Source organism: Corvus cornix, chromosome 5, assembly GCF_000738735.6.
Source record: "Corvus cornix cornix isolate S_Up_H32 chromosome 5, ASM73873v5, whole genome shotgun sequence".
Lineage (NCBI taxonomy): Eukaryota > Metazoa > Chordata > Aves > Passeriformes > Corvidae > Corvus > Corvus cornix.
Window position 1 is genome coordinate 33,177,943 of NC_046335.1, and position 12,683 is coordinate 33,190,625.

Here is a 12,683-nt window from a genome sequence, read left to right on the forward strand (position 1 = left end):
CACTCCATGATGTTAGGCAAAGAAAGGCTTCTGAATTCCACTTTCCTAAGTGTTGAATCTTTGTTCCTTAACATATTTGAGAGTTCTGAGGAGGGACTTAGGTCGCTTAGCTTGCCAGTGTTTTTTCCTGACTTCCATAGTCATGTTTAATCTTAGTTCCACAGCTTGAGTGATGATACAGTTTTCTGGATAGGATTATTTCACCATTACATAGTAAAAAAGTTTGCCTGCCTTCATGTAGAAAGGAGTCTTACATTCCTGTGAATTTATCACAAATTTCTAATATTTTCTTAATAAAAAGAACACATGCTTTAACAAGGTTTCAGAAAGGGAATGGTCTTTCTTTGATTTAGTAAAAGAGTTGAACTGTGAAAAAGCTCTGCAGCCACAGTTAGGTACCTGAATTCACTTTGCAGAAGTGAGTTTGTTCCTGTCAGGATTTTATTTTGATTTGTGTAACAGATTGCTAACATTAGGCCCAAGAGTCCACTTAGATTTGATAGGAAAGAAGGGACTGTTTTTATAAGGTACAGAAAGTCTCTAATGTTGTGCCTTTATAGCCTTGTGAAGTTTTCTCATGCATTTTTATTATGAAGTCTAGTAATGTAGGTTATTTACAGAGCATTTGATTTTCATATCCTATAGTGAAATTTTGTTAATACTTCACATAAAATATTTATCTGCATGTTTTCCATGTGACCTGTGTTTTAAGTTACTGTATAGTATAGGTTTGTACAGCAGGCTTGCCTTACAGTGTGACCCAGGAATCAGCATGAGTTCTTTGGTCATGCTTGGGATTGTTCCTGCAAGTTTAACAGATCGTTGTGATAAATAGTGGGAAAGGTGATTAGTAATTTTTGTCCATTCCCAAGTGGTTATCCATATGTGAATTCTGTTGTATGCCTGAGGTAGTACTTTCCTTTGTATTAGTGTTTGGCCAGTAGGTGTGCTGTTTAATCAGTAGGTGATCTGTTTAATGCCTTCTGCTGCAGAAAATTAAGATCTATCTGTTGTTGCTGTCCTTTATAAAAAGGGAAAAAAACCTGCTCTTGCTTCTGAGTTGTGGATTACACTATTTACACTAAGATAATAGAGAATACTAGTTGAGTATCTTCAAGTAATGAATGTGCAGAGATGTTCAGATACTGAACTCATCATGTTAAACATTTGGGTGATTAATTTATCATTTTTATTTGGGAGGAAATATGCTCAAAGATAAATGCAAATTTTGTGGTGCTTTATACCCACAGTGTTTCAGAGTATGTTTTTCAAGAGAAACCAATACTTCCCTTTTAATGGCCCTGTTTACATCATCAGGAAGATATGCAAATGGTTGTAGGTGTGTGGTTGCTTTTCTGTGGTGGTTTTTTTTTTTTTGTAGACTTTGTTTGGGTTGTTTAGGATTAAAAGAATCAGTAGGTGTTGATGAGGTTTTTTTGCAGGGGGTGATGAGAACTCACAGAATATGGTTCCATGATACGCGGTCCCATTTGGACTTGTCTCCCTGCTGCTGGCGCTCAGAGTTTGTACTTGTCTTTGTTCTTACCTCTCCCTCCCTGGTCTCAAAACATTTGCTTCTGACCCTTATGCCAATCTTGTCACCTTTCAGATTATTGTGATCTGTTCTGGCATGCCAATTTGACCAAAACCAACCAAACCAAAGTATTTTCTGACATTCTACAGTCTTGTTGAATTAAAATGACTTGGTGACAGATTTGGCAAGCTTCAAAACTGTTAGAGAAGGTAATGGCTGTATAACCCAAAAGTGGAGAGCATAAGGGAGCAGTTAAAAACAAGAGTAATGAGACTGCAGGTCTTTGGCAGCAGCGAACTAGCACAGCTTAACAGTCCAAGGAATCATACTGACAGTCTCTTTTTTGGTTCTTGTCATAAATTTGTGAACTACGGATTCTGTTTGGAAGGCTGCAAAAGTAGGGCACACTTGAAAGCTTAGTCAGCTTTGTTCTGTTCTAGCAGTTGGCAGAGTTGGTTATGCACAAACATATGAATTATGTGAGTTCCCTGAAAAAAATTACTGAAATGTTTGCAAATATTAAGTAATGTGATTGACACAGTGTAAAGAAATTACAGCACTTCAAATTCTCAACAGTTTTTTCAGCCTGCAAAATTTTGAGTTTTGACTTTGCCATTTGTCTTCTCAGGATTGAGAAGCATCCTAGCAGATTTCATGGATGTGAATTCAGTTAAGCATAATCCTCTGCAAACTTCAACTGTCCCCCATTGGTTCTTTAGGGGATATATTTGCCATAGTTATCCATTGCGCTTGTCCTGGCTGAGGATAGTTTCTTTCTTCTGTAGTAGCAAGGGCTTCTGTTACATTTGTCTAACAGGGTATCTCATCACAGTAGTAATACTGAAATGGCTAAAAAAATTTATACACACTGCCATGGCTGGTATGCTTTGCTTACAGTTCCCTCCAGAAAAATCAACTACAGATTATGTTAATTATACAAAGAAAACGTTAGGGAATTATGCCCATGAAGAGAAGATACTTCTGAAGGAAAATTTTTAAATTTGTGCAGTAGTTTTTTAGGGATTTGCTCAGTGAAACAGTCACCACCATCTCAGATGAGTTTAGGAATGAAAATCTTGTGACATCAGAGACCTGAGTAGCTGAAACAGTTTGTGAATTGGTTGGGTTTTTTCTCCTATAAATAATTAAGGAAGAGCTCAGATGAAATGTGGTTGTTCTGAGTTTGTGGTATGTGATTGTGAGGTCTGTGAAGTGCAGAGGTCAATTGTACAGTTTTGTGATTGATGTCCTGTTTTTCAGAATGTCAATTTTTAGAAATCTCAACCTATTTTTGTGGTCAGAAAAATAAGTTGGAAGATCCTTATCCCCTTCGCCCCCACATACCTATGAGTAACATAGCGACAGAGCTAATCAGGTTATATCATTGGGGATAATTTAAAAAAAGATTTTAAAATCATCCCTGACACGCATTCATCTTGAAAAACGGAGTGGAAAAGAGAGCCTGAGGAGGATGGCCACATGGAAGAAGCTAGCACATGTATCTTTGGTACATAATGTTGTAAGATTTTGCTTTTTTGAACTTGCAAAGTCTATAACTCAATCATATAAAATTAGAAGACAGTCTTGGTCCCAGTATAATCTCTGAAGACTGTTGAATTAGATAGCTAACATTTAGGCATTTTTGGATGAAAGATTTTGATGAATAGCTGTATTTCCATTTTCTTTAGGTGAGGTTTCTGAATTGAATTCAGCAGATGTTGGAATATTAAAATAAGTAAAGAAGAAATTCGTCTTTCTTTAGAGTATTGTAAATATGGGTTAAGAATAACTTGTTATTGAATACTAAATTAATCCCACTTTGTGTGAATTTAAATGTCAGGCAAGATGTAAATTGTGGAACATAGTAACTTCAGTTTAATTTGGGATTAGTTAATTTAGTTTTGGTTCAGTCACCTCTTTGAAGTCAGTGTCATATACATGCTAGTACCCATGATACTGCTTTATATAGTGAAGCGGCGGCAAGCACTGACATTAAAAATAGCATGCTAAAAACTATGGGAGTTAAAATGAGACTAGAATGCAAGAGCCTGAGCAAACAAGGACACAATTTCAAGGGAGTTGGAGGAATCTTATTAGAGAATTAAAATAGTAGCAGTGTTTTTAGTATCACAGGGAATATAACCACTGTTTAAAGCAAGGACAGGCATATTTACTTTCAAGAGAATGAAAGCTGAAGTCTTAGCTGTGAATAGGTGATAAGAAATTACTGTCTTGTTACCATGCATCTGGCTGTTCTGTGAGATCTGTTAACAATCCCTGGAATTCTAGGAATTTCTTCACTCTTCATTTGTTATGCTTGAAGGTTTCTAAACATTTAAAAAACTGCTAAATTAAGGTAATTCCTTTTTTCTCATACTATTATGTCATATATTTATTGCAGCCTGTAGGCATCTATGTTATCCACTCATATCTATATATAAAATAAACATTTTTTGTCACAGGGATTATTGGTGCTAAAGATTTGATTAGAGCAGAGTATTCAAATGTATGCATAGTTGTAGCCTATTAATCTAAGCCGTGGTGGGATGCTAGGGTGGTATATCTGTGTGCCGTTTTGGGGTGATGTGGATGTCAGACCATTAATGAGCTGTAGTGTTGGATGTGTCTGTAAGCTCCCTTTTGAAACGGCTTTGTTCTTTTTTTTTCAGGTTTTCACTGATTGCTGCAGAGACTGCCCTCTGCTGTGCTCCTCACCACAGTTTAGGGCTTGTCAGCACAACTATGTTGGGGCTTTATTGGGGATACAAAATATGAACAGACCCTAGAGCCTAAATACTATATTACTGAATTGTAAAATATGCTTAGCTGACCTTGGCAAAAGTCTTTAAAGTTTTTTTTGTCTAGCTGTGATTTTTTAGTGATAAACTTCTTGAAGCCAGCTCAAGTTTGTTTCTATTGTCATTCCCTCTCACCCCAGCTGAAACTTTATTCTCCTACCTGTCTGTTTTTCATTTGATCTAACAAGCAGAAATTAATGATTGTGTGTAAGTGGTAGTGTATATTTAAAACTAAGGGAATTGTGGTACATAAGATGTTTATTCTTGGTGTTTTCAACAATTGTTTTAAATCTCAGTCAACTTGGGAAGAATTTTAATTGTTTGTATAACTTAAAAGAAAAAAGTATTGATAAATGTAGTAGAAAGTCACATTTGTTACAACTAGAAAAAGCTTCATGTGGAGTGGCTCTGTGCTATCATGTGAGTGGTTTGACCTGTGCTATCAATTTTAGCTGATTAGAGCTCACTTGCTATACTAACCAAGGAAGGTTGCTGCTCAATAGATCATGCAGCATGTGTCTTTCACAGTGAGATGGGCAGAAATTTAAATAAGCTTTAATTGTTCCTCCCTTTTCATACAACTGCTGCAAAGGTATCTTGCATATATTTTACTGCAAAAGTGCAGTTGCTGAAAGGAGGTCTGAATGAGGTGTCTCTTATTGGTGCCTGTTTTTCATGGAAAACACTTTGTTCGTATCTGTTTTGTGGGGAGTCACCTTGTGTCTTTTGAAGTTGATTGTGTAGACCCATTCTTGAGCTGTGACTTTTTTGATTGGTGACATTGCACTGACAGATAAACAAGCCTAATAAAATTAAATGTCTTAAATAGACCACAGTTCTTAGGTGTAATACCAATGTGATACAAAAATGTGCTTGTAATATCCCAGGTTTGCAGGCTGAGCAATTTGTTTATACCTTTTATAAAACTGGAATCTTACCTTAGCATCTGAATTTTCAGTTTCATCAATTTCTCTGTGCTTTAATGCTGTAAATTAACATTACTATTGTTCTTGTACAAATGTAACCTAGAAACTGCTAACAATGAAAATTACGATCAATTTGAGGGTTTAGCCCTTTTTGCTGTTGATCCAGATATCTTGCACATTTAAGTGAGCATGGAATGCTAAAACCTCTTGGCGTGTCTGAGAGCCCTTTGAAATTCACATGTTGTACTGAGTTACTGTGCTTGACAGGTGTTATAATGAACTCTAGTTTGAAATTATTGGAACAAGAGTCAGCTGGATATTAAAGGAAGAGTTTGCTTCCAGTACTAAAGTCTATGCTAGAATATCTAGTTAGAGGAAAGAATAGTTTATATTAGACTGAAAAAACAAACCATACCAGAAGTCATTTTCTTGAACATGTTGCAAAGCTAGTGTAAAGATTTCTTTTCCATTACAGGTTTTTTTTTTGTAATTTAAAGAAAAGAAGTATCAAGTTGTCATAAATTTTGTAACTTCTACTTATTTTTGAAAAACATCAGTCTGCTCTAGGCTATAGCAGTTATTTCAGGTACTATTAAGAGTCATAGGAAATATCTGTGAAGTATCTTCTATCATAAAGTCTAATCTTTAACTCTCATCAAGTAGTGGTGGTGAATTTTATGTGGTACAACATGGTTTGTATTGTATTTTCCTTTATGTAATTCCAAGTCTTCCAAGTCTCCTAATCTTGTAGATTCACTGAAATACCATTGAAGAAAAAATGGTGCATAGTAGATGATGCAAGGAAAGCTGGGAATTATTTTTTACTTTCCTACGCCAAACTTCCATTTGTAGAATTACTGAAGTGTTTTACTTTGCTACTTTGTGATTTTTATGACTTAGGTTTTGCTTGCCTAGAATCTCAAGTACTGAGTAAAAGTACCAGAAGACACACTATTATTTGAGCCATTAATAATACACAGCAGAGATGTGTAGCATAGTTTTCAGCTCATATTTTATTAGTAGTTCAGATATCAGGAAACATCTTGTATGTGATTTTAATCTCATTTCTAATCCACTTCAGCAACCTAGACTTCGTCTTCCAGTTGTTTTTAATTAATATTTTAAAATAACGTATCTGTTGTAGTATATGGCTTTAAACTGATGATAAATCCTTTGCACTGTGCTTATGTTTAATATATACTTCTTGTGTTTATATCAAAATTACAAATGTAGGTTGGGCTTTTGTACTCTAATCTGTGCCAAAACTAATGAAATTTCACTGGAGGTAAGCACTGAACTTCCTTGCAGTCATTCAGAATTTGCAGCTTTAAAGAATTTTAAAAAGGGAACTATCAGGTCTAATCATACTTCCAGCACTGAAAGAATTTTAACACCACTGAAATGTAACACAAAACCTCAGCCTCCAGAAAATGTCATTTTTGCTCTTTGGAAGTTGCTGAAGCAAAACAAATTTAATTTTACCATACAGAATTTGGTTGTTAAAGCAATTAGGATTGCTATGCACACCAGCCACAGTCCCCAGGAAGCAAGTGAAAACTTAAACCATCTTACAGCACTTCTGTTTCGATCCCTGTCAGTACATATTTTATACAAGCATCTGCCTTGCACACCAAGATGATTACATTTATGTATGTTTATTCTTTTACAGAGCTTTTGGGGTCTGTGCTTTGTATAGTGTATTCAGGGTGTTTAAAAAGATGATAGAAACCTGATGTTGTTAGCTGTAGGAAGAATGGCAGCTTGTAAAATACAGTATTTTTGAGAATAGTAAGTATAGTTAGCAAGACAGTACTTGTGGTTTCTTCTTTAATTTTGCTGTTATGAACTTGCATCAGAAACATGTCTTGTTTACTGTCAGAATTTTGTATGATGCCCAATGGTGACCAGAGTGACTGAAGTGCTCTTTCTCAATAGCTGTACTAACATTATCAGTTTTTAGAAACCTTCCTCTGGAGGCCAAAAATAAAAGTAATCTGTTTTGAAGAGACTTTCATATACTCTCTCCAGGACTGTGTTGGTAAGACTTGCGATACAAAGTTGGACAGAGAGAGTCATAAATCTGCTTTTTTTGGAAAGCTCTACGTATCATGTGGAAACACTAAGATTCCCCAGTTAGATATCAGCAGTTCAAAGCAAGATTGTCAAAGCCATGATTTAACCCTATTAAACTTTGAGCAATCAAACTCTGTGTAACGAGACACTTGTACATATCTAGAAAGTATAGAAACTGCTACTACCAAGTTCTGAAGTGGAAAGGAATTCTCTTAATTACAAATGTTATTATATAGATTGTACCTATGAAATAGTAAAAATTAGTAAAATTGAGTAAAAATAAGTAAGTCTGTAAATTTTTCTCCATAGTACTAAATATTAATTTGGCAAAATAAGCTTCTCTTGGGCTGAAAATCTGTTTTATTGGATAATCCACAATTTGCAGAGAACAGACTTGGTGTAACTACCTTCCCTTATTGTTGCTATCACGGAATTTTTAAAATTGCAAAAGAAACCTTCAGAAAGAAAAGCCAAGAGAACAGTTTCTGAAATTATTCATCTTAAGACTTTTGCTGCCATGCATATTGGTTAAAATAAAATTTTCTGCTCCTGGTACCTCCCTTAAGCTGAATCTTATTTTTAACCTCAGCTGTACCACACCTTAATTTGAGAACCAAACTAAAGTTTTTATCAGTGTAGTATTTTACATTTTGCCTCCTTAGGACCATTGTGGAGAGGGACTTGAGAGCTGATCTGATTTTTTTCCTTACGTGTTTATTTCATTTGTTGCAGTTGGGCAATAACATTTTTCCAAAACAGTTGGAGATGAGGATTTGTGATGTCTGATGCAGACTTGAGACAACAGGAAGGAGAGGGGCTTAGGTTTGGAAGGGGTCAGCTGTTATCAGAAATTCTGTGATTAAAGGAAGTTGTTCAGCATTCCAGACTTGCAGCATGCCTATGCTTTTATGGATTACCAACTAGTTATATCTAGGGGTCAGGTTTTTTGCATAGTTTGTTTGATGTTTCCATAACACCAAATTTTAGGTTTCCAGATAACGTGATGTTTTGTACCATCTTTTGTCTAATCTGAGTGTGATTCAATAAACAGCTGTGCTGTTTATTGCTTGTTGCAGGAGTACCTAGCTTCCTGGGACACCAGAAATACTTTTTAATAAAAATACCAAATATCTTAATTTGTCATTGTGGTTTTCTGACTGTTGCTGTTAAAGTGTGACTGCAAGAGAGCTCTCCTTTTCTGTAGCTTTTGTTTCTTTTTTACTTGATTGACTCAGATTTTGAATACTGAGAGTGGGCAGCTGTTATCACTGGTGACTTAAATGTCTTGGTACCCTGTTCAGAGAATTTGTATGTCCTTTGTGTCTTGCACACAGTTTATACTGAAAATGTGAGCAGTGTTACTAAGGTTGCCTATTAATAATATTTACTCCAGACTATATTTTTGTTTCTCTTGTCTTCAGTCCATATTACTAAACTAAAGAGATTTAAAATCTTCTCACTCTATATATAGATATATGAGGTTTTGGTGTGCCATTTTTGTAGCTGGTACTTTTAAATTTGATGGAGGCTATGTAGCTAATCCCACTGTAAATGTTCTTGACCAGTTTTTAAGTATTGGCCATCAACTCAATTTTCTGATGATTCTTCCTGATTAGGATTCATTACAGAGTGTGACATCATTTAGCTTGCACATGATTGAGTTTAAAGTTGTGTTTTACTTCCTGCAGGTCCTTACACCCTGGTTTTGACATTTTTAGTGCTGATTAAATGGATATTATTCATCCCCTCAAATTGTTGTACCCTGTAGATTCAGGAATGTGAGTTTTCTTTCATCTTGTCAGAGTTGAAAAGAGATGAATGTAGCTTTGAAATGGCTCAGTGTTCAGACAAGCTATGGCCAATACAACTTGAATTAAAAAGAATTTGAATTATCTTCCATCCACAGTTAAATTAGTGGTCTTTGCAATTTTATTGTTCATATTGACACTTCCTTTCTGGGGATTGGTATTTCTGTACAGAGAAGTTGCCTTTTCAGAAGGGGAAATGTAGCTTTCTGAGGATCATTTTGCTAATTTTTATCCACCTTTCTCTGAACTTCAGAGAACTTTTTTAAAGTGGTGCTTTATATAACCCTGTCTAAATGCTAACTTTACGTGGCTCCATTCTTTGAAAAGCTGTTCTAACTTGGGCACTAACTGAAGGCTTTACAGGCACTAAGTAATTGTGGGGTACTTGCAGTGCTAGCCCCAGTACTGTGCAGTTTTTGATGGGCTTTTTGCCTAGGTTTTTTTTCTGAACGTGTGGATGTTGAGCATTGAATGTTGACTGTATCAGTGGAGTGCAATTAAGTGTCTTTTAAGGGCAAAAAAGGAATTTTGCTACCACAGTAATGCTTGAATTTAATTTTCTTCTTGGGAAGATTTTAGTAATAACTATTTTAGTAGTGGGCTAGACAGGAAACAAGTAAAGGAAATAGTTTTGTTGTTGCTGTAAGCTGTGTGCTACTCCTCAGGAAAATGAAAAGCTGTACGTATTTAGAATTGCAAGCCGGCAAAAACTTGTGTAGGAGTTTATATTGCTGCTCCTCCCAAACAGAACTATAGATATTTAATTTTCAACTTAATTACAACATAAACATTCTTCCCTTCCTCCTCCAAACACAAACATTTGGTATAAGAATGTTGGTGATTTGGGGTTTTGTTTTTTGGGGTTTTTTTCTGTCTTGGTGCTTCCAGTGTGTAATAAAACTCAGAGATATTTCCTATTATTTCCTCTCAGTAAATTAAAAAAAAAAAAAAAGTAACTTGAAAAATTATGTATATTGTTAATATGGTATGCAACCATTTGTTAATTTTATGACCTTTTAATTGAGGAGAACATATCAGTGACAGGCAATGTGGTATAAAACACACTGCTGCATGTATTGTATTTAAGAGATGAGTGGTTATATTAATCAGGACACCTAAGTTCTTTAGCGTGAATCATCAGAAATAAGAAACCAGATTAAGGTGTGTGTAGTATAGTGGAATGTCATACTTGACTGTTGAAATTAATTATTATTCTCTGTCAAATCTGTATGTCTGTACGCCCACATAAGGATTTTTACTCCTGTATTTAATCCTTCCTGCTTTAATGCATACCTATAGGAAGTATTAAGAGTAGCTGCTAACCAGAATTGTCCAGCCCTTATCCTAGGACTTCATCTCTACTTGGAATTGTGTAAGTGCAGCTCCTGTCTGCTTTAGATAGTATCTTATGAAGGAACTCTGTCAGACTTGTCTTCTTTGAACCCAGGAAGCAATGTTTGCATAAAATGCCCCAATTTATAAACAATAAATGCAAATATCTTTACTTGCATTTAGCATATACTCAACTTCTTACAAGCATGTTGTTTATAACATGTTTTTAATATTTAGTGTTTGTAGGGTTGTAAGCATGGTTTGTGTTGGAATTTTTAGGAATGAAGGAACAAATTAAAATTTGAGTGAGAGCTCTCGGAAAACTGTTTATTTTCGATTGTGTTAAGAGCAGAATCACCATGGTTTTGAATGGGGAATACAAGAGATTTTAACATTAGTTTGAACAGTGCTCCTTTTCTGACACTGGCATCTGAAGTCTACCAAAGTATGTGAAACAGATTTGTGAGGATTCTGTAGTTCTTAGAAGGGGAAGAAGCACTATGAATATTTGGACAAGAAGTTCCATTGTTTTGATGGCCAGGGACCTTAGGTGTTTTCTTATTTGTCCAATTACTCACTAATTTCTTTTCTTTTGAATATCTGTCATTAGATTTTCCTCCTGGATGCCTCTTCAAGCGTCTTGTGATGGAAGGGAAATATATTTGAATTTATAATGGATTTTACACAATATCATAACACAAACTGGCCTAATAGCAGCGTTTTGTTTTGAAGAGCTTAAGCATAATTACAAATAATCATGACAACTTCTCATATGAATGGACATATCACAGAAGATTCTGACAGTGAAGCAAAAAATGTGGACCTTGTGTCTCCTGAGGAACCTCAGAAGCACAGAGAAATGGCTGTTGATTGCCCTGGGGACTTGGGGTCCAGGATGATGCCCATGCGGCGGAGTGCTCAACTGGAGCGAATCCGTCAGCAACAGGAGGACATAAGGCGCAGGCGAGAAGAAGAGGGAAGGAAACAAGAACTGGACCTTACTGCTTCCATGAGGCTAAAGAAACTAGCACAAATTCCTCCTAAAACTGGAATAGATAATCCAATATTTGACACAGAAGAAGGAATTGTTTTGGAGAGTCCTCATTACACTGTGAAAACACTAGGTAGGTAAAATGCAATGAGTGGGCTAACAGGGTGAAGATTTATTTGATATTAATGCTCTTTTAGGCCACTGAAAACCTAATTTAGCTAATTTTTCATAACCGGATTTAAAGTCTTCTGGTCCTTTAGATTTGTGGTGGTTTGGGGTTTTTTTACTTAGCCAAATGTGAGGCTATGTGCCGCAGCAAATGGCTTTTCAAAACTGATCCATGTGGGGAACAGTTAAATACTTTGTGGATAATAATTAATTCAGTCAGTGTCTCTGTCTTCTTAAGGCTGGGGAAAACTGTGTAAGTAATATCCAATTTTATGATGTTTGATGAACTGTAGACCAGAATGAGGAATGAATAAATACAGATTGTCATTTAAAATAAAAATGCAAGAGTTGTTAATTCTTTAAAGCGAAACATGCTAGTGTTTTTTTCCCATTCTGTCTTGCATTATCGATTGCCACCTAATATAAATGTCACACCAATACATCTCTTAAAGTATTGGTTTTGATAATGAAAATCTGCTTACACATTGACGAAAGTGTAATGTTAATAATTTTTGAAGAAATAGATGCTGAAATTTTTCATTTCATAGTTGTCATTGTTTTAACTACACTTATTTGGAGAACGTTTCTAACCTTTATTCCTCAAACATAAGTATTTTAAATAAAATGTGGTGTGTCACTGGAGTGAAAAAGACGCACTGGGAATTTGTGGGAGTCCAGTTCAGATTTCCAAATCCATACCTGTTCAGAGATCCAGATTGCTTTAAAAAGGCAGCCTTTTTTTCTGGGCTGCCCTAAAGTTTCTTGATATTTTTTTTCCTACTGGCTGGTAGTTGAGAATACAGAGTGAAAAATAGCTATGAAATTGCTAATGTCTTCTTTTTTACTTCATCTCTAGTATTTGTGTGCCCAAGCAGCAGTTCTGCTAAGGACATGTCTCTGCTCCATAACCTCTGGTAATCCTTATTGTACAAATCCCTCTTTAGGAAAATTTAGATTGAAAGGGTCATCAGGATGTCATCCTGTTCAGCCTCCTGTGGAGAGCAGGGTCAATTACAAACAAGGCAGGTGTACCTTGTTTTAGTGCATGGCTTG

The 12,683-nt window shown here is 35.6% G+C and overlaps 1 protein-coding gene across 2 annotated transcripts in view; it reads left to right on the forward strand.

The window, feature by feature from the left end:
• PALS1 (protein associated with LIN7 1, MAGUK family member) overlaps window positions 1–12,683 on the forward strand; it is a 56,201-nt gene that overhangs the window by 16,110 nt on the left and 27,408 nt on the right. The window contains exons 1-2 of one of the 2 annotated variants that reach the window (XM_010390896.4): window positions 10,337–10,511; window positions 11,082–11,595. In XM_010390896.4, the coding sequence (XP_010389198.1) occupies window positions 11,229–11,595 (367 nt within the window). In that variant the 5' untranslated portion in view covers window positions 10,337–10,511; window positions 11,082–11,228. Of the gene's footprint in view, window positions 1–10,336; window positions 10,512–11,081; window positions 11,596–12,683 lie in introns of those variants that run through there. The other variant, XM_039552250.1, reaches the window with a different exon arrangement.